This window comes from Mustela lutreola, chromosome 1, assembly GCF_030435805.1.
Source record: "Mustela lutreola isolate mMusLut2 chromosome 1, mMusLut2.pri, whole genome shotgun sequence".
NCBI classification, from domain to species: domain Eukaryota; kingdom Metazoa; phylum Chordata; class Mammalia; order Carnivora; family Mustelidae; genus Mustela; species Mustela lutreola.
The window spans coordinates 163950490-163977403 of NC_081290.1; the positions used below are offsets into that span (position 1 = coordinate 163950490).

The 26914-nt window shown below is 55.8% G+C and overlaps 1 protein-coding gene and 1 long non-coding RNA gene across 6 annotated transcripts in view; one reads left to right on the forward strand and one right to left on the reverse strand.

Annotated features, from left to right (window-relative positions):
* Positions 1 to 26914, forward strand: part of PEBP4 (phosphatidylethanolamine binding protein 4) — a 232432-nt gene that overhangs the window by 204568 nt on the left and 950 nt on the right. For all 3 annotated transcript variants that reach the window (XM_059178225.1, XM_059178243.1, XM_059178235.1), the window contains exons 5-6: positions 15070 to 15115; positions 17226 to 17339. In XM_059178225.1, the coding sequence (XP_059034208.1) occupies positions 15070 to 15115; positions 17226 to 17339 (160 nt within the window). The remainder of the gene's footprint in view (positions 1 to 15069; positions 15116 to 17225; positions 17340 to 26914) is intronic.
* LOC131834094 (uncharacterized) lies at positions 2390 to 25814 on the reverse strand. 3 transcript variants are annotated; one of them, XR_009354747.1, is made up of 3 exons: positions 25497 to 25814; positions 9625 to 9720; positions 2390 to 3624 (listed from the first exon to the last, which is right to left on the reverse strand). It is a non-coding gene; the product is annotated as an uncharacterized LOC131834094 (long non-coding RNA). The 3 variants fall into 3 exon arrangements; XR_009354744.1 differs by lacking the exon at positions 25497 to 25814 and adding an exon at positions 24973 to 25389; XR_009354746.1 differs by lacking the exon at positions 25497 to 25814 and adding an exon at positions 13302 to 13387.

The window sequence follows — 26914 nt, forward strand, 5'->3', positions numbered from 1 at the left end:
TTATTTATTTCCACTTGCCCATTCCATCCCAAGCGATGTCATGTACCCCCGTCCAATTTCTACAATCAAATTTGGGAGACCTGGGGACTCGGAACAACTTGAGTGTGTCACGGAGCTGATCCTGGGAACACAGGGGCAAGTGTCTCTTTAAAAATATTCCCTGCATAGCAGGTCACACTGGCCTGCAGCCACATCACCCCGGGCTGTGATCTCACCAAGCTCCAGGAAGCCAAACAGGGTCAGGCTTGGCTAATCCCGGAGCAGGAGACCTCCCAAGCAAAACACAGGTGTTGCTGGTGATTCAGCAGGCCGAGCCCCTCCCTCCACGAGTCTCGATCTTCTCAGGTGTTGGATGATGCTGGAAGCTCCTATCAGTACCCAGGCGGGCGGCGGGGCGTGGCGCTGGCACCCGGTGCTCAATGCTCAGTGCTCTTTTTCCGTGCCACGTGTTACAAGTGTCGACAGGGCTCTGAAGAATCAGGGCGTACATGCTTCCTCCCTCACCAACCCCTGCCCACTTCCTAAGGTCGACCTAAATTCCCTCAGCTGTTTCAAACAGATAAGGGATGGAGGAGGGGAAGGCAGCCTCTGAGGGGCCTCAGGCTCAGGCACCAACAGGACCCCATTCCCAAACAGCTGGGGTCTGTGGCTACCACCAGGCCCGGAGCCTCAGCCCTGAGGATGGTCCCTTCTGGTTTGGGAATGGGTGAGGATGAAAGGGGTCCGTGAAATGAGGGCGGTCATAAGCCTGCTTGATGAGTACATAGTATTCATTACATCCCAACCCCGTCATTAGAGGCCGTGGCAGGAGAGAGCTCGGGGCCCCTTCTTTACTGCAGTAAAAACTGAGGGGTTTCTCCCCCAAAGGGAGCTCTGCTTCTGCTTCCCAGCAAGGGCTCCCGCCCAGGAGAAGGTCAGGAGCCTCCATGATGCCAGGCCTGACTCCGTCCCTGTCCTGCGCCTCCATCCCTTCAGGGAAGGGTCCGGCAACTCAAGGAGGTGACAGGGGCCTGGGGATGAGGAGGGCTGGAAATCGGGGCTTTTCCAACCCAGTGCACAGTTCTCTCTCCCCTCTACCCATCAAGCACCACTATCAGGGGGACAATCTATCTGCTTCTTCCAGGAAGCCCTCCCTGCTCTAAGTCTTAGCAGGCATCCCATCTGTAATTACTCGCTTCATTCCGTCTTCCTGCCAAACTGTAAATCACCTGCACACCCGCACTGCACTTGGCACCTAGTAGGACCTCAATAAATGTGGGCTGCATGGACATCAGCCAGGAGCCAGAGCAGGTGACCTAGCAGAGAAGGAAGCATTCTCCATAGGCGCATCCTTCTCTCTCTCTGCCTTTTCCCACAGTGAGAATGATCTGGGAACCCGCTGCTTTCTTAAGGCCGCAGTCAGTGAGTAACTAAAAAACCATTGTCTAGACAGTGCCCCCACTGACCTCCTAAATGTAACCCTTTTCCCCAAATCCCACTGAGCACCTGCTCACATCTTTCCTTGCCATCTGCCCCCTTCGTCCAGGGGAGCACCCAGGGAGAGAGTCCAGAGGGCCCAAGCCCTCTCCTGTGGGGCCAACCCTTCATGCATGACAGCCCCGCAGGCTGGGGGCTGGCGCTGGCAAGGGCTGGGGGCTTGCCCTCTTCCCCATTAGGGCTAAAAGCGCAGCAGTAATAGGTTGGAGCCCACCCTGCTGGCGCGGGCCGTGGAGGCGGAATGGAGCGTGGCCAGACCCCACAGAGAGGAGGCAGATTAATCAGCTGTCATTTGCGTTCATTAAAGACCCCTTGCTCTGCGCTGCAGCCGCAGATGCTGAGGCGATTGACTGCTCACAACAAAAAGTTCTGGGGACAAGTTTGTCTCGGCTCCCTGTGGCATGGCCTGGGGACAGTTCCGGCAGCCTAGAAGCCCGGATTCCTTGGGTAGAAGGCCACTGAGGTCCAGCTACACGGGTGGGGGATTGGAAGGAGACGCTCAGCCCCTGCTCGGGAAGCATGGAGAGTCAGCAGCTGGGGAGGCCCCTTGACCCTCTTTGGGATTCTTCCCTTCTGTCACCCTGTCCCCTTTCCTCCCATCTCCTCATGACCCTGGGCACTGTCACCTGGAACTGCTGGGCCCTCCTTGGAGTTGTGCAAAGGCTCATTTCAACATACTTGGAGACTGATGATGATGCCATGGGGCGGGAGGCCAAGCACGGGACCTGCCCCAAGCCCGGCTTGCAGCCCATCTTCCCACCCGCCTGTGTGGCTCAGCCCAGAGGCCCTCCGTATGTGAGCTCCACTAGAGGGACAGCATGGGGAGCCAGCGGACCTGCGGAAAGGGGCCCGCAGACTCCCTTCCACTCCCTGAGGTTATGTCCATCCCCACACATTCCAGAGACAGACCAACTGTGAGGTCACAGTGTTTACTGAGCTCAGTATCAGTTGTTTTTTCATTGTAATTGCCAAGCTCCCCAGATGGCATTTGCCTGCCGGGCTCTGTAAAAGGTGACACAAGAGAATGAGAGCAAGCCCTGGGCCTGGCAGGCCCCCGGTGGGCCCCATGTGCTGTTCCCTTGGCCCAGATGAACAAGCCTGGCCTGAGCCGGGCAGGCAGGGGCACAAAAGCCCACCACGGGGCCCGGGCGTGGCTGAGGAGCGAGGGGGCACACTGTCAGCTCACCAGTGATGACAGCTTTACCTGGCCATCTCTGCGGGGAAGGAGCTGACGGAGACCCTTAGTACCAGGCCTCCTGCTAGGACCAGGACCCTAGAGCAGACCCTGACCCCCAGACCTGTGCAGCCTCACACAGCGCCCTCCTCTGGTCTACAGGCCACAAGGAAGAGCAACGCTCTTGTCTCTTTTGTTTCTCCCTCTCCCCCAACGGAGGTCCCTGAAAACCTGGGGAATAAAGGTTCCCCGAACAGAGTCAGGAGTGAGGAGCATGATCAGGGGAAGGGCCCCCCCCCATGGGCTTGTCAACAACGCCCCCCCTGAGAGTACCCATCAGACTATCCCCAGGTGTGGCCACACAGGTCCCCCACCAGTGAAAGGGCCTCCCCTGCCCAACACCAGAAACCCAAAAACTCCAAACAGCAAGTGACACTGAGGGTCACTGATCTGGGGCTGCTTCTGCAGCGCCAGGCCGGTTTACAGGGGAGGAGATGTGCCTGGGGCCTCCCAGTCCCAGCTGAGCCCCTGCCCCTCCAGTGCACCCATTCTCCTCTGACCGCCCAGGAGCCTGACGGGTCCAAAGAATCTGACTTGAGAGCTAGGGCCACTTCAGGGCCAATCAGTCGTGCCCGGGAAGGGGGATTGCAAGGGCTCCAGAACCCGAGAGAGACCTGTGAGAGACCGGACCTTGGACCACTGCTGCGCCCACAGGTCTGAAGTGATGTCCCCCGCCCAGTTCAGAGAGCCCAGGGAAAGTGGCCTGGCAGGTCTGAGAGCAGGACTCTGGGGTAGGGCTTCTCAAATGAATCACAATCACCGCAGGTTCTTGTTAAAAGGAAGATTCTGATTCCCAGCTCTGTGGTGGAGCCGGAGATTCTGCATTTCTGACAAGCTCCTGGGTGACGGGTGACGGCTGCTGCTGTTTCAGTAGCCAGGGGCTAGGGGACCCGGGCCAAGTTCACCACCGGCCCCTGTGAAAAGAACAAGATGAGATTTGAATGAGATTTAACCATTTCTACCTATTGCCACATTTCCTCATGAGGACATGATTTCCCAGAACTGCCCAGATCTCACCAGCATCTTTTCTTCTTTCATCTCAAAATCTTGATCCCCAAGCTTTCTTCCAGGAAGTTCATCTGTCTATCCCCCACTCCCTTCCTTCCTTCCTTCCCTCCTTTCTTCTTTCTCACAAGGTAGCCCCAGGCCTGAGCTCTCCAGTAAGGAACAGAGAGACCCAAAAGCACAGGCTGTGTTTCATCTTCCCACTAGAGCTGAGCATGGAAGCCTGAAGTAGGGCAGAGGAGGAAGAGAACGCGGAGAACAGAGCCCGGGAGCCTGACTCCCACCACTGTTACCCTCGTTTCCCCAGGAGGCCGGAGGGCTTGGAGGGCTGGGCAGGCCCCCACACCCACCCCCACACGCGACCCCATGCTCCCAAGCCCCCAGCCTTGTGGCCTGCTTCTCGAGAACTACCAGCATGTCCTGGGTGGCACGTGAGGAGCACAGCAAGGCCCAGAGGCTGCTGGCTGGTGCCTGGTTGACAGTTGAGAACAGGACAGGACAGGACCGGGGTGGTGAGAAACCTCTTAAGCAGAAAGAGAGGAAATGGAGGGACTAGCAGAACCAGAAGCAGGTGAAGAGGCTGAGCCAGGTGCTGTAAACAGCGTCCCAGCCGTTGGTGAAGGTGGTCTCCACTCCACAGAACCTGGGGGAGGGGGGTGTCATGAAGCTCTCACAGCCACCCTGGAGAGGTCCAGACGCCAGTGCCACCAATGGTCCACAAGCCCGGGGGTACCCTCCCTAGACCAGGTGGGCGCTAGGGGGTTGCTGGGTCCCCTTGGTTCTGCTGGAGCTGGGAAGCTGAGGTCTGGCCCACCACCCACCCCCAAGCTTTTTGGACCTCCCCAGTGCCTCCAGTGCCCCTCCTGGGGTTGCAGCCACCCAGCCAGAAAGACTGGCTGCTGGAGATGAGAGATGGGAGCCATAGATAAACACTAGTCCTAAGGAGGTAGCCTTGCAGCTCCCTCCCTCTGGAGGCTGCAGTTTCCCAAGCCCTGTTTGTTTGGGGGATTAACTGCAGTCATTTCCCAATTCTGCCTCTGTGCTGCAAGGAGAGGGGAGCAGGCCAACCCCAGCTCACACTCCTGGGGCAGGGGGAAGGGCAGTGCTGGTGCCCCCACCTGGTTGATCACCTCTCCAGCCAGGGCTCCCCTTCCCTCCCCCATCCCCAACCCAGGGGCTCTCACAGGGGAGCAGAACAGCTCAGTTCTTACTCACAAACAACAGTCCTAATCAGTCATCTCTTTGTCCTGGACTCCTGCCAGGGGCCTGGAGATTCCCACACCCCCTGGTCCTAATTCCGCAGTCCAACTTAGCTTCCTCCTAACCAGCACCCCCCACCCGGCCGCGCCCCCCGCCGCTGCCCCTTTTCAAGGACCCATCACCCTGGTCTTCCTAGTGTGCTCAGCACCTGACACACCCACCAGCACAGGGTGGCCTGGGGGAGGGAGTGTGTGTGAGTGTGTGTGTGTGCTTTGTTGAGTATGTCTGTGTGACCATGTACAACTGCATATAATGTGAGTACGTGTGTGTGCATGAGTGTGCATCTGTGTAATTGTGAGTATTGTGCGTGAATATGCAAGTATATTGGTGTGTATGCATGCATATGTATATGTGAGGATGTGTTGTATGAGTGTATCATGTTGGTATGTGAGTGTGCATATGTGAGATGCGTGTATGCGTACAAGCACATTGTATATAAGTGTGAACATACACATGTGTGAGTGTGTGAGACTGAGCTTAAGTGCACAAGTGCAGAGAGCTGTGTGTCAGCATGCATGCTGAGCGTGTGAGCCTGTGTGTGCATGTGTGTGTGGCTGTGGACACGTGTACATGCATGTGCATGTGGAGGGGTGCATATGCGTAAGTAAGCGTGACAGCTGCATGTGTGTGCGTAAGCATGTTGTGTTTATATGCGAGCACGTGTGTGGCTGTGAACACGTATGTGTGTGAGGGTGTGGGGGGGCACGTGCACTTAAGTGTGTGAGTGTGGGGCCTGTGTGTGAACACATTGGGTATGCATGTGAGTGATGTGTGTGCACAAATGGGGGGCCATGAGTGTGCGAATGTGGGTGAGGGTGTGTGAATGAGTGTGACTTGCTGTCCTCCCCTCCTCCAACTTTCGCCACGCCACCCCTGGACTCCCCCAGACCCTGCCTGCGAATAACCTACAGGCATTCTCTTCTTCACTTTTCTTCTTCCCCTCCTGCTCCCAGGTTTCTGGGCCTCTGTCTCACCCCTCTGCCACTCCTCTTCCCCCCCACCAGTTTCGGAAAAGTCTTGCCCACTGTTTTGTTTCCCTTGCTGGTTTCTGGCCCGGTTTCTACCCGACAGCAGAGCCCTGGCATCCTCCTGCCTCCCCCACCCAGGATCCTCGGTCTGTCCATCGGAGCCGGGAGCCTTGTCAGAGCCCCCATAGGGGGCTGGGGACCCCCATCGGAGCTGCTCCTCCCCGACAGCTCTCTCTCCTGTCCGTGGCTTTCTCTGTCTGTGAGTGTGTATGTTGCTGTGGGTGGGGGAAGAGACAGGAGCAGGGAGTGAGAAAAGTAAGGAGGCTGGGCTCAGATGGTGTCATTAGGAGATATTAATGCCCCTCATCAAGGCATATTAATAAACATTATGTACCATGCGCTCGGCACACCCCGGGTGAGTGCAGACCCAGCAGGAGGGGCCCACGTTCACAGCTGAGTAACCTCCAAGCCCACGGCACCACCATTAGCCTCATGTGCTTGACCTGCCAGGAGACTCGTGGGGACCGCCACGGCAAGAGGGGGCAGGCGGACGGGTTCCCTGTCTCCTCCCCACCCCACTGCCACCACACCCTTCCCCCCACTGCGCAGCCCCAGGGAAGGGAAACCACAATGACCCTTGCACCGGGACAGCACTGTGGGACTTGAGAATATTCCTAATTTCGTCTTTACAACAGCCCCATGGGGAAACCAGGCAGACATCAGTACCATTTCCACTTCACGGGTACGGAAGCAGAGACTCAGAGAAAGTTAAGTGTCTTGCTCACAGTCATGCAGCTGATTGGTAATGACATTGGACTGAAGCCCAGTTTGCCCTTTTGGACGGCTGTGTGAACAGCTCAGTCACTAATACAGCGGGGCTGCTTTTCACTGGACGGCACTGCTGCCCCGGTTCCGCGGCCGCCAAAAATCAGACCATGAAGGCACAACTCCTTCAGTAGGGCAGGCGGCTTCTGTCCACCAAGTGGGGAGCAGGGGGGAGGAGCGGTCTCCTGACGGTCCTGCTCCTTAGCAGGAAATGTCCGGGAAGGCGGGGACCAGAGGGAGCCAACTTGTATAAAGATGCTGGCAAAATGCCTGGGCCTTGTCGGCACCGGGCAAGAGGTGTTTCCCTTTCTTTATGTGGTGACCATGACCACATAAATATTAAATTATTGGCTCCTAAGGAAGTTTGAGCAGGCAGAAGGCCAAAGGGCCCGTGCGTTTTATTTGTTTTTCAGCATTTACAGTCTGGCGCTGTAGCAGGGCGCGAAATGGGTTATTCACCGAGTCAACCGCAGTGGTGTTTAAAATTACATAAGGTAGTCTCCGTGTGTGTGTTTAAGAAGATAAGAACCATTGTTGAATAAGATCAGTAGCCAAAACAGTTAAGATGAAAGGAGCTGAGGAGAACTACAAGGATAAGAGTGAGGAGATCAGGGAAGCGTGCTTACGAAGAGCAGCCAACTCGCCCGCAATTCCAGATAACTGAGGCACTCGGCAGACCTGAGGTCGATGCTGAACGCCTCGGCTTTTGGTCCATTATCTCGAAATGGCAGTCTTAGTCCCCAGTCACATTACGGCATGATAATTATATTTAGCTGTTAACTCATGATACTTGCTCTTCAACTATCTTAATGTATTTGTCTATTTCTAAGTGGACTGGGTTCAATAAGACCACACGTTGTGTCCTTTATTCTGTTTTCTTTCCCACTCACACTCTGTCACCCTGCACCTTGCCTGTCACAGGTGTCACTCTGTCACCCGTGACAGGCAAGTGTCAAAGAGCAATGGCTCTGCCTTCTCCTGAGGTCCAGACAAGTCTGTGAGCTTCAGAGATGGAAAGCAACTCAGGGCGAGTTTCCCCGAGCAGGGTTCACCTAATGCAGGCCCCAGAGGGGACTGGGGCTCAGAGCTGGCACCTGTGGACAAGCCACTTTGGGACCCAGATGCAAAGAATGGAGCCGTGGTGTTCTCAGAGCACTTATCTCTACACAGAATGATCTAGAGGTTTCTTTTTCTTTCTGGTTGGTGTGTGGGGGGGGGGGGGCGGTCCTGTGTTTTCAACCTTTTCTACAATGAGTATACAGTACTTTAATGATCTGAAATGAAGTTATCATTTGTATGAGGAGGTGTTTGAGGGCCCCAGACTCACCCGTTCGGAATGAGGTCATGGTGATGGAGTTTAGCTCCACGCAGCTCTGACCTGCCCCTTGGGCCATGCTCCAAGGCCTGGCTCTGTCCAGATACTTTCTTGACCAGAGGCAGCTCCCCTGACCCCCCTCTGATGACTCTCCCAGGTACGCGCTGATGAGCTTGGGGAAGAAGTCTTGCCTACCGTCTGTGGGCCCACAGTTCAGGCTGCTGATGGCTTTGACTCTCAGAAGCATGGCCTGCCATTCAAACCTAACCCTGGCTTACATTTCCAGCCTTACCTTGAGCTTTCTTCCAGACCCACCGCTGTTTTCACATCTTGTTTGCATATTTATACATTGTTCGTGCTGCTCCCTCAAGTTACACTGCCCCTCCAGTCTCTGGTCCGCTGGAAAACTAAAAAACTCCTGCACATCCTTCGTGGCCCAGATAAAATAGAGCCTCCTTTCGACAGCCTTTCCCGATCACTACCCCCAAGCAGGTACAACTTCTGTTCTCGGAGCTCCCCCAACACTTCCTGTAGATTTCCAGTTATTTAGGCCTGTAATAGAGTTATTTCTTTGTTGACCGATCTACCGCACTGGACCGGTACCGTGAAATGTGCCTCGTTCATATGTCTGTGTCCAGCCCAGGGCTCCTCGTTCATTGACTCATTATCTCCCCATCTCCGCAGCTCTCATTCCTCAGGGCCAGCTCCATGCTAGATATTATCACACACACACACACACACACACACACACACACACACACAGGTGCGAGACAGCGTTACTTATCTGGAAACCACACGCCCTTCCACGCTGCCTGGAACAAAGGGCCTGGACAGCCTGTACTTTTTAAGCTGCAGACAGCCTTGACCTTGGCGTTGGGAAATCTTGCCTCTTCACCCAGTGTGAGGAAGAATGGGGAAGCCCTGGGTGAAGCTCTTCTTTCTTCTCCGGGTTAGTCAGTATCGGCTTAGTTACAAGAAGCCGATAATTCCCCAATGGCTATATCCCACCTCTCCCCATTTTTGGTGTCTGGAGACCCAGAAGGTAACTGACCCCAGATATGAAGCCAAACCCCAGGGGTCTGTTACCAGTCTCTGCCAAGACACCAAATCTTCAGGCTGCCCACTGGCACTTTCTAAAGACTATTCACCCGCAGCCGCACTGCCCTTGAAGGAGCCAGGAAGAAGCCTCTTGGGTCTTTGATGTTAACCGTTCTTGAGGGAAGCCAGTGCACAGAATAATTGGCTGTCCTACACCCTGGAGTCCAGAGCCCTCAGCTCCCAGGAGAGCTCAGGTGCGTGACTCCTTCTCACCGCGGACTCACTGAGCGGACTCACTGACCTCGGTGGCCGGCCCTCCTTTCTTTCCCTGGCCTCAGGGCAAAAAAAGCAGGCCACAGGATTAATTGATCACAGCCTCTCCCTTGAAGCAGGCACCGGTCTCCAGGGCTGGGCCCTCTCCAAGCCGGTGTTTGGCGGCCTGGCAGCTGTGGCCCCTGGAGACCTCAGAGCCTGGGAGCTGTCAGTGCGTTCCATTTACTTACCCCTTCTTAATTGCAGAATACACAGATTGCTCGGGAGCACTTCTGCAATCCTGTGCCTTTTCCTGGATCCCTTGCCACTTGGCAGCTAGCAGGCCCCTGTGCAAAACAGCAAGGAGCCTTCTTATTTGATGCCAGTATCAGAGAGCCTGGAATTCTGCTTCTGTGTTCCCTGTTTTTCCCTCCCGCCTCCCCCCACCCAGTGCTGTTTCATTCATGTCTCCCTTCACTGTCCCTTATCCCCACAACATCTTTCAAGTCCAGGACTCTTCTGACAGCTCCTCCACTCCCCCTGCACCCCCTACCCCGGAGATCAAGAAGTGAAACTTCCCCACTCGGGCAGAGGTTGGCAGTCAGGCAGGGGAAGTGATTGAATCCTCCTGTCTAAGATGGGAAGAAGTGGGTGAAGAGATTAAATCATCTCCCGCAGACTCTAAGAAATGTGCTGCTGACCCTCTACTCCAGGGGTCAGCAAGCCCGAGCACCTGGGGCCTTCGCAAACGCCCAGGTGGGCGGACAGTTGCCTGTAGGTAATTGAAGGGGAATGAGGACACCAGGCTGGCCGTCTCTGCTGGGCCCAGCGCTGAGCCAGGCCCTTTCCCATCCACTAGATCTCACAACCTAAATCTGGCCTCCGTGTTGCAGGTAGGCTTGACCTAAGGCTTCTCCAGGCTGGGGAAGGGGAGCCCCGGGACCCGTGATTCTCGAGAAGCTGATGCCATGCACAAGAAACAAAGGAGCCATCTAACTGGCTCATCTGTTTGTGCTACTCCAAAAGCTTAATGTATCAGGGACCTCTGGGACCCGACCTGGGAGGGTGGAAGGATCAGGGTCCGGACAGTGGCAGTGTGTCCCATCAGAAAAGAATGGGACAGAGAGCCAGGAGGAGGGGCTTCTTCTAGTCTTGGCCTCAAGGCCAGCTACCTGTGACACATTTGAACAAAGCCTTCATTCCTCTCTCCACTCCTTCCACAGATGTGTGTTAGACCCATAGTGTTTTAGCTTGGGTTGCCCCAAAGCAGAGCTCGAGACAAGGAGTCTCGTGCAAGTAATGAATTTTCAAAGGGACGCGAGGAAGCCCCAGTAAGGGACCGGGTAAGAAGAAGGGGAAAAGGAGGGCACTCAGTCGAGGTTCATGGGCAAACAAGTTCTACTCTGGGTGCCCAGAGCCAGTATGAAATCACAGCCCATCACTTCCCCAAGAGGGGAGGAGCTGGAGTATTTATGCACCATTTCCATCAGCCCTTGGTTAGGAGCTGTTGCCAGGGGATGTTAACACCCTAGCATGTCTGCCCTATTGTGCAGGTGGTGAAGCAGGCCCTAGAGGCCAGAGGAGGCCCTGGGACCAGGTGAAGCAGATTGGAAGGAGAGCTGGAGAGCACCAAGGTGGCAAGGGCTGGGGAGTGAGCCTGGGCATTGACAACGTCCATGGCTCTGTGCCAAGCATCTTAGGGGCTACAGAGATGGGCAGGATGCTATCCCTGCCCTTGAGAGACTAAGCTCCTCTGGGTTTCCTTCCACTGAATTGGGAGACTGAGCTCTGCCCTTCCCCGGCAAGGGCTGCCGTGAGATGGATGCTTTGGTTAGAGCCCTGGAGAAGAAGAACTGAAAGCTCATTGCCAATGTCAGATAGCAGTAGTTGGGGGCAGACCCCAGCTTCCAGCACTGTGCCCTCTACTTGATCAGAGCAAGTCTGGTGGGGCAGTCTGTATCTACCCTGGGCCAAGACTGGAGTGGCCATGACTCTCAGTTGAGTTTCAACTCCACCTAAGCATCTGACGTGCCAGGTCCAAACTAAGTTGACAGAGAAGCTGTGAGCTCTGAGGTCGGAGGGGTGGAAAGGAAATCTCAAGTCTGTAAACCCAGAAATTCTTCTGAACTGTCCATAGAGCCAAGCTTCTTCTCTGCAATTAGAATAACGTGTGACTCTTCCTATGCCAGTCGTGTGCATTTCTGCCATGCACACACACACACACACACACACACGTGTGCACACACACACCGGGGACCAACTTCTAAGAAAAAAAAAGAGACTTTTTTTTAATATCCTGAGTGTTTAAGGGTCCTACTGAACAACCTTTCATCCCTTCCTTTCTTCCCCTTGACAGAGGATGCTGATTAGGAAAAGAGTTGCCTCCCCAAGGTCATCTAGTCTTGGACACTTAGAAGGGCCCTGGACATCCTCCCAAGCACACTGCCCTCACACCTCAGGGGTTCCTATCCCACTATCCTCAAAAAGCCACCCTGGTCTTTTCCGTGTTCCTGAGGATCAGAAACCTGACAATTTCTACACTGTTTATAATTTCTATAATTATTTCCTTTTTTTAACCTTAGCATTTAGACAAGCTCCTTTTGAAAATGTCAATCTGTCTTAGCGTATAGTAAGGGAAAGGAGGTTTTGTCTGGGCTGGGCCTGTCTTAAGGAGAAGAAGTATACCTGGAGGAGGGGGGAAGGCCAGGGAGGAAGCCAAGGTTGGGAGAGCTCTCAGCAGCCCCTCCTCTGCTGCATGCCCTCTTTCCAAAACTCTTGTCTGCTCAGACTGCTCTGTCCCTCAAATGCTGGGTTCATTGCCCACCCTCAAGACCCTTTCCTCAGTCCTGTCTTCCTAGGAAGTGCTCAGAATCAGAGATTCCCCCCACCCCACCCCACTCCACTAGAATGTTCCAGAATCTCATCCATCCCCAGAAATTTCCGGGTTCCTAAGGTCATCTCAGGCTAAATGAGGTACTCTGATCCGTGAAGACTCTTCGGGAGAGCTCAGGATTTCATATGGGGGTGGGGAGCTGGGGACAGGGAACCATGTAGCCATTTCCACTGTGGCCCCAGGCCTCTAGGTAATATCTATGTATTTTAATAACAGTCTTCCTAAAGCCATGCTGCCTGGAAAAGTGATGGGATTGTCGTAGAAAAAAAGCATAAGATGGCACTATGGGTCAAAAGACATGAGATCCTGAGCTAGGTCTCAAGGGTCAAAGGGTCTAGGCTTCCTCCTCCCGGAATATTCTGGGATTCTCCCACTCACTACTCTGTGGCTCTGGACAAGCAGTTTGAGCCCGTTGGAGAGTCAATTTTCGTACCCTTTGAGTTTGATTTCCTAAGACCCTATCACATATTGATCATGTGGTAGAAATTTTAGCACACCCCCCACACACACACTCCCCAGAACAGACCAATGAGGGAAGGTTTATGGCCAAAGGGAGTTTAGCCAATCTTCAACTCAGCTTGAATAAATACCAGCCACACTGACCACAGGCTCTTCGGGGAAGGCCCCTACGCTGCCTGGTCCTTCCTTGGAGACTTCCTTCCCTGCTCATCCTTCCAAGGATCAGCACCTGTCCGCAGGACAAGCTCCAGAGAGACCCTAAGAACTCAAGCCTTCGATGCCCTCTGCTCCGGGCTCCCCCAGCAGCTGCCTCAGCGGAGCTCAAGGGCAGCTCCCCCAGGGAAGGCGGGCAGGAAGGGCCGCTGGCTTTACTCACTGAATCCACGTTTGTCTTTGCCAAGCTGGCCCCAGTAGATGAAAAGACTCCCTGGAGTGAAAGGGAGGGGAAAGAGAGCCTTTCCACCCTGATCAAGGCTGCAATCAGACTTTCCACCCCGTTCTGCACAAACTCACTGACCTTATGGGCCCAGCAACCACCCCCAGCCCGCCCCCCCCCCCAGCCTTCCCAGCACTCACTCAGAGGAGAGAGGCCGTTTATCACTCTGGGTGGGACCCAAGCCTGTGGGGAACTGAAAAGAAAGAGCCAGTTTAGGTTGCTATTGTTTTGTTTAAACAAACCGCTGGCTGGGCTGACTTGGAGACAAGTGAGGGGGAGGCTGGGAGCTCGCAGCAGGCTGGGCTGGGCCGCCCTGGGGCTTAGCCCCCATCTCTCTCAGATGTGCTAGAGCCACCAGAGAGCCAGACAGCTATTTCGGGAGAGGGGCTGCTAGGGCTTGGGCCCTCACATTGTCTCCTGAGAGAGACGGGTATCAAGGAAAGGGGCCTCTGTTCCCCGCCCCCTTTCCCCTACCCTGGTGACCCCTGGCTTCTCAACCCGCAGGTCACAGTGGGGGCCTGATACTGGGGGTGGGGGTGGGGGGACCCTGCTGAAAGCAGGCCAAGGCACAGCTGGCATGCCTGGATGTTCCTGAGCAGAGAAGACGGCATGAGGGGGGCTGGTGGCGTGCCAGGGGACAGAGATCTCGGATGCTCAGGCTGAGGACAACCAAGTGGGAAGGGAGCCCAAGGTGGAGGGGCCCATTTTGCAGTCTCAGTCTCCCCCACCCCCCACCCCAAGCTCTCTCCCAACCAGAGGTAATAGAGACAGGGATGAGCCTCGGGGAAGGGATGTTCTGGCCAAGGAGGCCCAAAATAAGAACAGTTGGCAGGCTACAGCCCAAAGTGGAAGAGATGGGGGGAGGGTACTTCAAGAAGAGGGGTGGGTGGGGCTTTAATTCTGTAAAAGGTAAACCGCACTAGGAGTTGGGTCACCCAGCTGACCCTGAGAGCCTCTGCAGAGAAATGAGAGGGAATCTCAGAGCTCCCCCTTCCAAAGCCTTATCCCGAGGACCTCTGCCAGGGGAAGGAGCCAAGGCTGGACCAGGAGGGCTCGGTGGAAAGGTGGCCAGGGCACAGTTAGGTGTTGGCAGAAGCAATGAAGAGCCATGCTAATCACCATCATTAAGGCCATAAAACCCCACACCTAGGGGCCCCCGAGCTGTGGCACAGACCCAGGGGCCCGGCTCCAGTCCCTTTCATCTGAGCATCTCCCGGTCCTGCACAAACAATAATTAGCACCCGCCCCCGGGATCGCCTCATTATCCCACAGACGCAGAGCAGAGGGGAGAAGGGAGGGGAAAGAAGAAGAGGGAAACTGAGGCCAAACAATCTGCCCAGGGGTTGTGGGCTGAGTCCAGTCAAGGCTGGGAAAGAAGCTGCCTCGGAATCAGCAGTCCAGCCTCCTTCTGCCATCCCTGCCCTTCTGGTTCCTCAGGCAGCCACTGGTCTAATGTGCTGAAGGCCCCAAAGAGAGCCTAGCAAGGCTATGAGCATTGTCAGCCCCTGCGTTAGAGCTCATCAGACCCCATAGGCAGAGACTGTGTCCCATGCCCAGTCTGGGGACACAGATGATGGGAGTGGAACCGCCCTTCCAGTGAGCAGAGGAGGAGTGGAGCTCACCCTCTCCAGGGGACGGGGTGGTCCCATCTTTCACCCCCAGGCTGCCCTCAGCACTGCCTGTGTCTGTCCTCTCTTCCTGGACCCCCTAAGGCACCATTCTGAGCCCCAGAGCCTGTTCTGGAATGTGTCCCAGGAGCAGTCATACCCGTGCCTATTCTCCTATCTTACTCCCTCAGGGAGAGAAAGAAGTCCGCAAAACCGCAAAACCCGCTTGGACTGAGGTGTGGCCGTGTGGCCTTCTGCTGCCCCAGGAGTAACCCACACCTGTGCCTGTCTCTGATTGCAGGGCGTTGATATAAAGAAAGGGAAGGTCCAGGGCCAGGAGTTGTCACGTGAGTACGACCCTCCCCCTCCCCTTGCCCCAGCTGGGGCAACATGACCGCAAGAACCATAACAATGCAACTTAATGTTGAGACTTGGTGGTGTGAAAGTGCCCACCGACCCAGGAGTTGACTCTTCCTCTCGCCTTGAGTTCATTTAATGGCCTCTAAAGGCTGCTGTCTTCATTTGAAAGAGAATGAAAGGCAGGCACGACCCCATTGTCCCTCAGCTCACAAGGATTAAGGGGTGAGGCCAGCATTAAATGCAGAGGTCTGCTCTCCTGGAGGGACTGGAGTCCTTCCCTTCCCTGGGCCTGCCTCCCTGTGTTCCCTTGTACCCAGTACCATGATGTGCTTGCATGGGACCCCATAGACCTTCCTTTTCTCTGATGACCTCCCCTTCCCACCCCTTCTCCACCCCCCCTTCCATTCCTCCCCTCCCCCTCGCACCCCCCCTGCAAGAGCAGGCCTGCCACTCAACTTGAGGGGAAAGCTGAGGTGCAGACCGGGCCTCAGAGGAGGGCTGAGCAGAAAGACAAATGAGACCCATAGTTCCATGATGCAAGGTGGGGTCAGACATCAGATAGGCCGGGACTCAGATCCCAGCTTCACCCATCCTGTCGGCCTGACTTCACCTCTCCGAACCTCATTTCCTCATCCAGAAAATAGGGATAACACTGCATCCGACCAGGTTGTGGTGAGGATTAAGGCGATGTCACCAGGGCAAGCTCAGAGCCAGGGCCCAGCCACAAGAAGTGTGTGTATCCCTTCCCCTCCTCCTCAGCACCCCTCATCTCTACTTTCGGAGGGGGAGATTCTTTAAGAAAGCCCTAGTGAAGGGGGCTGGGTCTTCATCACCCCTGGGGATAAATTCCCAAGCTGCACAGAGCCGGAGGGTTCCAACCGCAGCCTTCTGCGCACACGATCACGGACACCATGCTCTTTGGCAGTGTAGACGCCATGTCATACAAACTCACATGACTCCCAGCACACGCTGTGCAGTGCTCACTCTGAGCACACACACACACTCACACGCACACACAGATATCAGGTCTGCAATCACAAAGGCGGGAGAGATGAACGGTCAGGAATTCCCCTGGCTGTGAGCATGCGGGGGGGGGGGGGGGGGGGGGGGGGGAGTGCACCCTGAGGAACACTTCCAGCAGCTCCGAAGCGAAGAGTGAAGAGCAAGTGGCTCTTGTCCGATGACCAGGAGCGGGAAGGGGCCGTAGAGTACCCGCGTTCCCTCCCACCAGCACCCTCACGGCAAACACTCCAGCCCCACCCACCCCCAGGAAGATTCCAGGCTCTTCAGAAGGGGAGAGGAGGAGAGCAAAGGAGGCAGAGGCCCAGGGTTTGGAAGCAGGCCCAGCTGGAACCACCCGCAAAAGTCTGGCCACAAAACCCCTGCATAGACTTGGTGAAAGAGGGAGAGATGTCTCCACCCCGGCTCCCCACTTCCCCAGGAAAAGTTCTGGCTCCTGCATCGAGGGCAAGAGGGAGGGAGACAGGCCTTCTCCTCCGGAAGAGCCTGAGTGGGCTCCCAGTGCCCCGAGCACCCAGATCCTACACTTCCATGATCAAACCTTTGAACCGAGTCCCACCCACCCCCGTAACCACTTCCAGATCCTCCGGATCCAGCCAAGAAATTGGCTTCTTTGGGAATTGAGATCATAAGGAAATGCTGAAAAAATAAATAAAAATCCACTGCCAAACACTCTCACAGAGGAAGATGAGTTTCTCTTGAGGCAGGAAATCCATCAGGATAGACCAAAGCAGCAAAGGGATAGCACCAATGCCCGCTGCCCGAGAGAGGCCCGGGGAGTCCCACTGGCCCCCAAGATCCCCAAGCAGCCCATACCTCCTCTTCCCACTCTGCACAAACTAAGGCGCTCTCTAAAGGCAGCTTTGAAGCTGAGACCCTGCCAAAGAAAAACCCTAATGGTTTGCCATGGGTAAGCCCCCAGCTGGGATCCCCCCCCCCTCCAGGTCGGGGGGGGGGGGGGGAGGGACCATGAAAGGCACAAGGAATTCTCTTTTCCTCTGGCCCAGGGCAGCCAGGAGGTTGTGGGTACTGTGGGGTGGGGGCCCATGCGCTGTCCTTCTCTGCCCCCACCCCCAGCCTACCAGCCTCCGTCCCCACCAGCACAAAGTGGCTTTCACCGCTACCAGTTCTTCGTCTATCTTCAGGAGAGACAGAACATCTCTCTCCATTCCAAAGAAAACAAAACTCGAGGTAAGGCCTTCCCATCTGCCAAAGCCAGTGCGACTTCTGGGGCGGAAGTGGATGCTTGTGCGTTCATGGCAAAGCGGGGACCTTGACGCACCCCCTCACCCGTGAGCCTTGGGGGTCGGAGTCAGGGGGGTGGCCTTCCTTGGCAGTGGACTGCAATGAGTGTCCTAAGGGAGATGTTGGCATCAGATATAGTCTTCCCCGAGAAGTGAGTCCACCGCAGACCAAGATGGCGGCTTCCGCTGTGTAGATGGGTCTGGGAGGCCGGGTCCCAAAGGGAGTAACCAGAGCAGGGAGAGAAGCATTTCCCCAACTCAGCCTTGAATGGCATGTGCAGGCAGCTACCCCACAGCACCCCTGCAGGTAATTGTACCCTATAATTGAGTCCAATCTGGGCAAGAGGGCCCTGGAATGCCACCCTGCCAGTCTGCCTTCATTGGTCGTTAATTGCTCTGTCTGCCCTGCACCAACTGAGTGGTGGGGCCAAAACTTCCCCAGCCATGCCCCTTCCACTAGCTTCTCTGAGCAGCCCTTTTGGCATCCTGGAGAGGATCCACTCCCTGGAGCTTCCTAACGGCTAACTGACAGTGGCCTTGCTCCCACTCCCACCAGAGCTGGGGAGTGGGAAGAGACCCGGGGACATCGGGCCACCGCAGTGCCTCAGGCGACTCACATGCTCCTGTGTGAGCCATGCCCCCTCTCTGAGCCTTGGCTTTCTCTCCAGAAAAATGGGAAATTAAGTAATCCCTGTGTACTCTAGCATCTCCCCCATTTGGGGGAAGGGAAGAGAACGTGGAACATACACATGCCATCTGGAGGGTGCAGAGAGCACATCCCCCAGGCCAGCTGGAGGATGAGTGGGTGGGTGGGTGTCATCAGCCATTTGCTCTCACCCAGTGACCCTGACCAACTTCCACCCACTGGGAAGCCAGGGAAGGTATTGTTACAAGCCCATTGCCTGAGGCCCCAGAAGCGAGGAACACGGAGCCCAAGCCGGCAAAGGCACTGGCTGAGCGAAGGAGGCCTTCAGGTGTGCCGAGTGGGAGCCACCAATCACAGAAGGCTCTGGGTTGCCCTGAAAGTCGAGCTGGTGCAACCTTTCCACTGGTGAACCCTCCCCAGGTGCCCTCAGCACTTTGCCAATCTGTAAACCACTTTCCCAAGACACACTTTCAAATCTGGATGCAAGGAAAGAAGGAAGAGAAAAATGTATCTTGCCCAGGCCAAGACGACTTTCTCCAGTTCCCTGGATCCCTCTCACCTCAGACTTCATGAACCCTCTTCCACCAGTCCAGGCACCGCGCTTTCTGCGGGCTGGGAACTAGCACCTCAGCCCACCGAGTTCCCCCACAAAGTCAGGCAGTGCCTCTGAGTCCCACGTTAGACATCATAGTCACAGAGCCCACACCCGGGGTGGGGAGGGGGGCAGGAATCATGCTCAGACTGTCCCCTAAAAGAGCCTCCCGTGGGATCGAGTACCTTGTGAGGGGTGGGGTGGCCGGGAAAGGAGAGAGCAGTGGATGAATCCAGGAGGAGCATAAAGGGGGCGTAGGAAGAAAGGAGGTGCCTGAGGCAAAGATGCTTGCCCCTGCCTAGGTTGCAGTCCTTGCATTCAATCCTCACCTGTCCTCCAGAAAACACCGTGGCTTGTGCGCCCACCGGTGATGCTGGCAGCCGGTGAGGAAGCTCGAAACCTATCCAACCTGACACCCATTATTTGTCCCTTCGAATATGCCCAAGCCACAGTTTGTAATGCACTCCCCCAACACACAGTTTGTAATGCACTCCCCCAACACATACACACACACACACACCCCTCATCTATGTGAAAACTTATGAACCAGACTTGCATCTGGGCAGGGACCCTTGATTTCCATGCCATTTTGCTCGCTACCAGAAACAGGTGGGAGAATTAGCCTCCCAGATGAGGTCTCCAGCCAGGCCAGGGGACCGGTCCCACTCAATGACCTCTTCTGGTGCCTGGCACTCTTAGCTAGGGCTTAGAAGAGGGCACAATCCTACAGCACAGGGAATGTTACCTGCCCTTAGGGGGCTTACAGTCTACTTTGAAAACACTTAAATAACAATGCAAAGCAGCTTATAATTAAGCACTTAATTGTGTGTTTAGGGCTGTAAGGACAATTGACGACCAGTAGGATTTAGGGATTGTCTGTAAGGTTCTAGGATTCCCTTCCCTCCAAGAAGACACACCCTCTTTAGCAGGGAAGATTGCAAAGGTATTTTACTGCAGGGTAAGGAAATCTGTTCCAGTCTCCAGCTAGTGATTTCATGTTTGAGCAAATCAGCTACCCTCTCTGAGCCTTGGTTTCCCCATCTAGAAAATGAGGGGTTGGATCTAGATGATCTACAGGTCTGTACGGCCTGAGGCTATGTGGAAGAGGCACGGCCTGGGCCGGGCCTGGGAGGAGGACATTTGAATTCTTGAGCGAAAGAGAGGAGCCTCTGGGCTGGAGAAACCACAGATGCAAAGATTATTTTGTTTAAAAAGTGAGAAGGAGGGGCGCCTGGGTGGCTCAGTGGGTTAAAGCCTCTGCTTTCGGCTCAGGTCATGATCCCACGGTCCTGGGATCGAGCCCCACATCGGGCTCTCTGCTCAGCAGGGAGCCTGCTTCCTCCTCTCTCTCTCTCTGCCTGCCTCTCTGCCTACTTGTGATCTCTGTCTGTCAAATAAATAAATAAGTAAATCTTAAAAAAAAAAAAAGAAAAAAAGTGAGAAGGAGCACCTCTTGTGAGGAGCAGTGAGGCCAAGAAAGGAGAGAGGAGGAAAGGTCATGGAAGGTTCATGAAAGCCCAGCAGAGGCACAACCTTGGCGGGTACCATGAAGTACCGTTAGACGCTGCCCGTGGGAGAGGCAACACAAAAGCCACTCTTGAGTGATGGCTAAGCTGGAGCGGTGGGCAGGACCGAGAGGAGCCAGAGCACAGCAGGCCACCGGGGGCCTGGAGATGTGTGCCCGAATGAAGCCGGAGGGCCATGGCAAAAGCAGGAGCTGCCCTTGCCCATCATTAGAACCCCTGGTGCTCTCTGAAGCGCCCACACTGTGCTTGGGGACCCATGGAGCCCTAAGCTGGCCAAGCCCTTGGGAGGCCAGGACCTGGAGCCAAGGAATACGGGCCCGGGGCCTTACGGTTGTCTAGTTTTCGTTCCATGGGAAGGTATCCTTGGAGAAGCAGGGGTGTCCTAGGTAAGCGTGGTCTAACCAGCCCCCTGTGTTTCCTGAATGCGCAGGCAGGAACGGACTCCAGAAACTGGAGGGGAAGTCACCATGCGAGAGCCAGGTAGAGAGGCATCCATGAAGGATAGTTGACGGGAGCCCTTCCTGTTGGGTCCTTGCCTCCCTAGGACTTAGATCTGAATGACAATTTAAGATGAGAAGCAAGGGTGACATTATTCTAGTAGAACTTTTATGACCTTGGGGGCTGGGGAACATTGCTCCGTACCAGGGACTGAAAGCCTCTCCAGGGCCTCCCTTTATTCTCTGACCTCAAGACAACACGGGCAGGGTCGGCAGATGGGAGATTTTGACCTATCCATTGTGTGAACTTGGACCAACCACCTCATATCTCTGGGCCTTGATTTCTACATCATCAAGATAAGGGGATGGACTAGTTGGTCTACCACGGAATGACCCTTAACTGGTTTGCTCCCAGCTTACCGAGCGGCCCCCAACTTCGAGTCCTGTGAGACGAGTGCAGGGAGCAAGTGATCAGACTTGACCAGCCCAGCCAGCTCCACACACGTCTGGGTGGAGGCCTTCTGTCAGACACCAGGCTGCCAGGACCACAGGGAGGGCCCTAGAAGAGGCTTTGGAGCCCCCTTGCTTCTCGTTTATGAAATCCTCCCTTCCCCACTCCTCCTGCCTTTATACTGAGGCTGAAAGAGCCGGAATGGGTGTCCTCTGATCAGAGCTGGCCCAGTTTCACTGACATTTGTCCCCAAGGCTACACCTCACCTTCCCAAATGTGGGCCTGCCACACATTGGACATGCCCCTCCAGGCCCCCAGCTTTAATACCCTCCCAGCACCCCCCACCTTCTATGCCCAAGGCCCAGAATCTGGCCTCTGGGCTTATCTGTAATTGGTGATGGCTTGTCCCTGCGTCTTCTTGGATTCGGCATCTAGACTTCTACACTGTAGAGGAACCAAACAGAGGAGCCAAAGGGACGTGTCTGAAGAGGGCCCACACACACACAGGGCTGGCTCCCACCTCATCCTGTGGGCCCTTCTGGACACCTACGAACTCCCACCGACCTTGTTCATGGCACCACCCCCCACACTCCTCATGCAACTGGTGTGCCTCTGCCTGCTGACCTAGGCAGACCCTTTCTCCCCTTCCCCAAACTGAGGGCTCTGGCCACCTGCAGAGCATCAGTCCTGCTGACAGCCCCAGGGGGGAGGGGGGAGCTTTCCCACACTTGACCCCGCCCCTGTCCCTTTTGACGGGCTCAGTGACACTTTGCTGTGCCTCCTTAGTCACCCACTTTCATCTTTTTGTATTACTCAGTCATTTTTCACTTCCACGGGTCCCACTTCCACCGTGAGACTCCATTCCTTGAGGGAGAAGCTTTTACCCCCATCCCAGTGCTCAGCCCACTGTGAGCTTTCAGTCAGTGAGGATGTTTGTGTATGGGACACACCCACATACGCACATTCACAAGCCACACACACACACACACACACACACAGCTGCACATTCTCACGCCCCCATATTCAGCTCATCATCAACTTCCTTTAACACCTGAAAAGACAGCCACCTCTGTGAGCGCCGTGCCCACAAATGACAATTTTGGCACCCACATCCTCCCTGTCCCAATGTCGAGCGGGTGGGCAGGACCACTTGTGCCCAGCCTCTCTGCCAGCCTGCCCTGCCCCTCCCTGGCCTCACCCAGCTGCTGGGCGCTGTGGAGTGGGCAGGACCATGGCCATTGCTCCCACTGGGGGAGTAAGGAGACTGAAGCCTGGAGCAATGATGTCTTGGCCGACCCAGGTTCCGCAGTTAAGAGCAAATTACCTTTCTTCTGACTTCTGGAACAAGGCTCTGTGCTCCTGGTGCCCACTTACCTACATTCCCTCTCCCCTCACCCAGACCATCTGACTTCTGGGCCCTGGTGTGGGGACAGAGAAGGAGCAAGTCCATCCTGAAGCCCTGGGTGTCCTTGGCTCACAGCAGCAGCCACCCGGGACAGACCCCCCAGGCCTCCCTAGAGAAGGCTATAGCCCAGCCCTATGTAGAGCCTAGAACTCCGGGGAGCTGTGGTCTGCATCACACCACACCTCAGCCCCCTGGCCCAAGGGTGTCACGAGCCGGCCTCACGGCCCCAAACTCCTCTCGAGAGTGATCTGGGGAATTCCCCTCTTTGCCCCACAAGAGGACATGCTGCAGCTGGTTCCAGAAGCCTCTCAGAGGTGGTGAGCCCAGGATGGTGCCACAGCGCCAGGGGAGCTAACGGGCCACACCAGCCTCCACCCCGGCCTTGCTGGGGCAGCCTGAGGTGTGCAGAGAGACCGATCCTTGCAAAATGGGATGGGAGGGGCTGAGAAGGGTACTTGGGTTCTGTACCAGGCGGCCATAACCCACTCCCCCCAGCACCACAGACACCTGAATTGAGCAGCTCCTGGGTAAGCCATCCCCCTTGCCCTCCCGCCACAGGGTCAGAGAGAAAAGACAAGCTAAGACTCTGCACACAAGGCATTTAAAGGCTTGCTTGTGGCCTCTAGAGGCCTGGGGGGCATCATGGGTGATTGGACAATGGGGGTCAAGGGGATAGGTTTGAAAGCACAGGCCAAGGTCAGACAGGCAGCAGAACTCCCGGCAGTATCAAAAGGAGGGGACACTGATGTGGAGGTTCAGAGGCTGGGAGAAAATCCTGCTGGGCCTGGTGGCAGTGAGGGAAAAATACACAGTGGAGGCAAAGATGGAAGGAAGGGGGCCCCCGCCTGTAGACCAGCCCCAAACACACACACAGACACACACAAACACAGCCCACTACAAAACAGCCCCTACCCCCTGCCATGACCTCCCAAGGCGGTTCACCTGGCCGAGCCCCAGAACGGCCCCTTGGCCCAGCCCCTGAGTCACTGTGTGGGCTTGTGTGAGGCAGCCCTCTTCTGCCTCCGAAGGGCCCCACCCACCTGGCAGAGCGGGAAGGACTGGGGGCCTGGCAGCAGACCAGATGGGGCCATCCTGGGCAACTCGTAGACAGGCACCCTGGCTAAGAACCACCTGGAAGCTCCCAGTCAAGCCAAGCATCAACTGTCCAAAGCTGTAGTGACCAGATCATCCCCCAGATTTCACCCAGAATGCCAGCCTGCCACCACCAGGAGATACTGGAACTGATGCCAGGAAGCTCACGTCCACAGCACCGATCCTCCTCTCTTGTGCCCTCCCCCGCCCCCACCTGCATCCCGGCCCCCAGGAGAGAATGGAGGCATCCTGGGCCATCTGTTCACTGGGTAATTAGGAATTGTTCTTCCACTCTCCAGTCCTGGGGAGGGCTCCAGAGGAGCCGGGTAACCCCTGCACACCTCGAAACCACCACCCTCACTCCCAGCATCCCCACCCTCCCGCTCCCAAAGTCAGAGTGGTCCCCTCTGCCCCAAGCCTCTCAAGCCAGCAGGATCAGCCACTCAGCAAATATTCTCCAGGAGTAATTGGATGTGATGGAACGAGGGCTTTTCAGCTCTTGAGTGGAAGTCTCTGGATGTCATTTAATGGCACAAAAAATAAGAGGCCCAGGCCTCCCGCCTACCACCGCCAGGACATCATTAATCTCAGTGGAAAGGCACGAGTGCTTCTATCACTGCAGACGGCCCTGCAAAGAGTCAGACAAATTACAGACCTGAGCCGGGCGCTCGATGGGGCGGTTATGAGGCTGGCGTTCAATTTTTGTTTTTTTCTTCAGGGCCACGGTCCCCTGACAAGAAGCCACAGTGCCCCTGGGGGTGGGGGGGGACAGGGAGACAGGGATGAGGACCTCACCCCCCTTGTCCTCCAGCTCACCTGAATGGAGGCCTCCCTCTCAGCCCCCACTTCCAAGAGGGAAACACTTGACCGCCCACTGAGGACTAAATGGCAAGTCAGGTGGGAACTCTTACTAGCCCAATGTTCATTATCTTATATTATAAACCCACTGAGGGCAGGAGTAAGGCCGCAGGGCATGCAAACCCCACCCCCACCCCAGCCCCGTAGACTCGAGGAAGCGGCTGTCAGCGGGGCTGTCAGATTACCCTCAGCCCAGAGCTTGCCCATTCTAGCCCAGGAGCTGTCCACCCCATCCTCACGAGTCCTCTGAGGGGGATTATTTCTCAGTCCTGGGGTGCCTGTTGAATCCTGATAGACCCAACAGGGCTGTCCAGTCCCATGCTATGAACCACTTCCAAAGGATGCTAAGCCAGCCCCACAGACTGGAGGAGCTGGAGGGCAGAGAGTGACTGGCAAGACCTGCCCCAGGGTGTCCTGAACATCCTAGCCATGGCAGCCCCTAGGACTCAAGCTGGGAGGATGAGTAGCTGAAATCTTGGAGACCCTCTTCCAGTTGTTGAAGTCACTGTCTAGGAGAAACCAGGCATCCACAGTAGGAGCTCAGAACCCCTTGATGACTTCAGGTTAGCTTACCCAGCTCTCCCCTTGGCCCGTTTCTGGAACATCTCTCCCATCTAAATCCTTTGTCGCCAACATCTTCCCCATCGGCACCAGCCAGTAGGTGAGAGACTGGCCTCTTGGCGCGGCCACAGCGTAAGGGTTTGCGGGATGGGAACGGTGCCCCCTAGGGTTGTGCAGGGAACAAGCAGCCCATCCTATCCGGTGGCCACCCAGAGGAGAGCCAGCCTCCCTGTTCCAGCCACTGGGTGGCTCAGGAAACAGGCCGCAGACGCCCTCCTCCTTTCTCCCTCCAGTTCTCACTACCCTTGGCCTGGGCCAAGGAAGAGCCTGTCCTGGTTGGGCCCACGGGGACAGTGGGAGTGGCTGGAGCACAGACAGCAGCCTCTTCCCACGTGGCGGCTGTCTCTCTGCAGCTCCAAGCCAGGACAGAGCAGTGCCATGCAGGATGGGACTTTCCTCCCCAGGGTGACCACGAAGCCACAGCCTCCCAGCTCCCCATCTCTCCCCACACACGCACCCCTGAGGGTCTGACTCACCCCTCTTCCTTCTAGAACTTGCACAGGGTCAGTTCCTCTTGCCCTTTGTGGCAGGAAACAGGGGGTGTGAAGAGTCACAGCCAAGCCAGGGGAGGAGGCAGTGGGAGGCTAGCAGCCAGCGGCCCGGTACCCACTCTCCTGAGGGACAAAGGGCTGCCCGAGAACCACAGTGTTGTTGTCGGAAATGTGACCGGGGGAGCTGGAGGCTCCAAGGGCACTCCAAGTCCCACTGGGAGAAGCCCTCTGAGCTAGGGGAGGGCAAAGTCTGCAGGAGGGAGGCAAGCTCTCCCTCAGGGTACAGGGGATTTCTTTCCACCAACTTGCCCTAATCTCGTGATGAGAGTTTCAATTCCCTCCTGGCCACCAAGGTTTCTTCCTGCCCTACTCGGTGGGGAAGGCCCCCTCGTCCCCATGCCTGTCACACACCGGTTCACCCATGAGCCCTTTCCCTGGCTTGTACCCGCACACATGTAGAAGCATACACACGTGAACACACTTTCCCAGGATCATACCACAGCTCTTCACCAGCCGGCCAGGCTTTCTGGGCATGAAGACCACAACAGGCCAGTGCTTCCCAGGGGAAGACCCCACTGCATGCAGCCACCCACCTGTCCCCCAGCAGCATTCTCCCCCCAGGAGAGGCTCTCCCAGGGCCCAGCGCCTCTCTCCCTAATTAGAGCGTGCAGCCAGCGACCAGACCGGACCTGCGGGAACCTGAAGGGGCCCTTTCCTCACCGGAACCCCGTCTTGTGCCCCCTCCTCCCATCTGTGCACTGGGGATAAAAATAGTCTGCCCTGGTGAGGATTAAGTGTATGAATATGCATGGAGTTGCTGGCACATAGGAAGCACTATATAGATGTGTTATTACTATTATTATTACCTGCATTAGCATTATTATTGTCTTGTTCCTTTGGATTAAAACATTTTTGTTTTCCTTGAAAACATCTTTGAAGAGCTAACAGCTCCTGGGAGGGGGAAGGATGATAAGTGGAGTAACAGCCCTTCAAGGGACCTGCTGTCTTCTTTGTTGAAAAGGCTCACGGGTGCAGACAGAGGCCCTGAGCACCACCTTCCCCCCTCCCTGGGGGGGATGTTGGTAGACGTAGCCAAAAAGAAAAAATAATACAGGATGCCCCGTTAAATCTGAATTTCAGATAAACAAGGGAGAAATTTTTAAGTATGCTTCATGCAATACGGGCGACAGACTTACAAATTATTTGTTGTTTTATCTCAAATTCAAGCTAAGCCGGGCATCCTGGATTGTAGCCGGCCGTCATGCGCAGAGGGTGCCTGAGGCCCAGGGTTTGGGAAACCAGAGCGTGGGAATATGCTTGTGACCACTTCCCTCGGCTTCTCCCCAGTGCCCGGGGCTGTGCCCTCCTTGCCCTGCTGCTGGGCCTGTCCACACTTGCCCCAG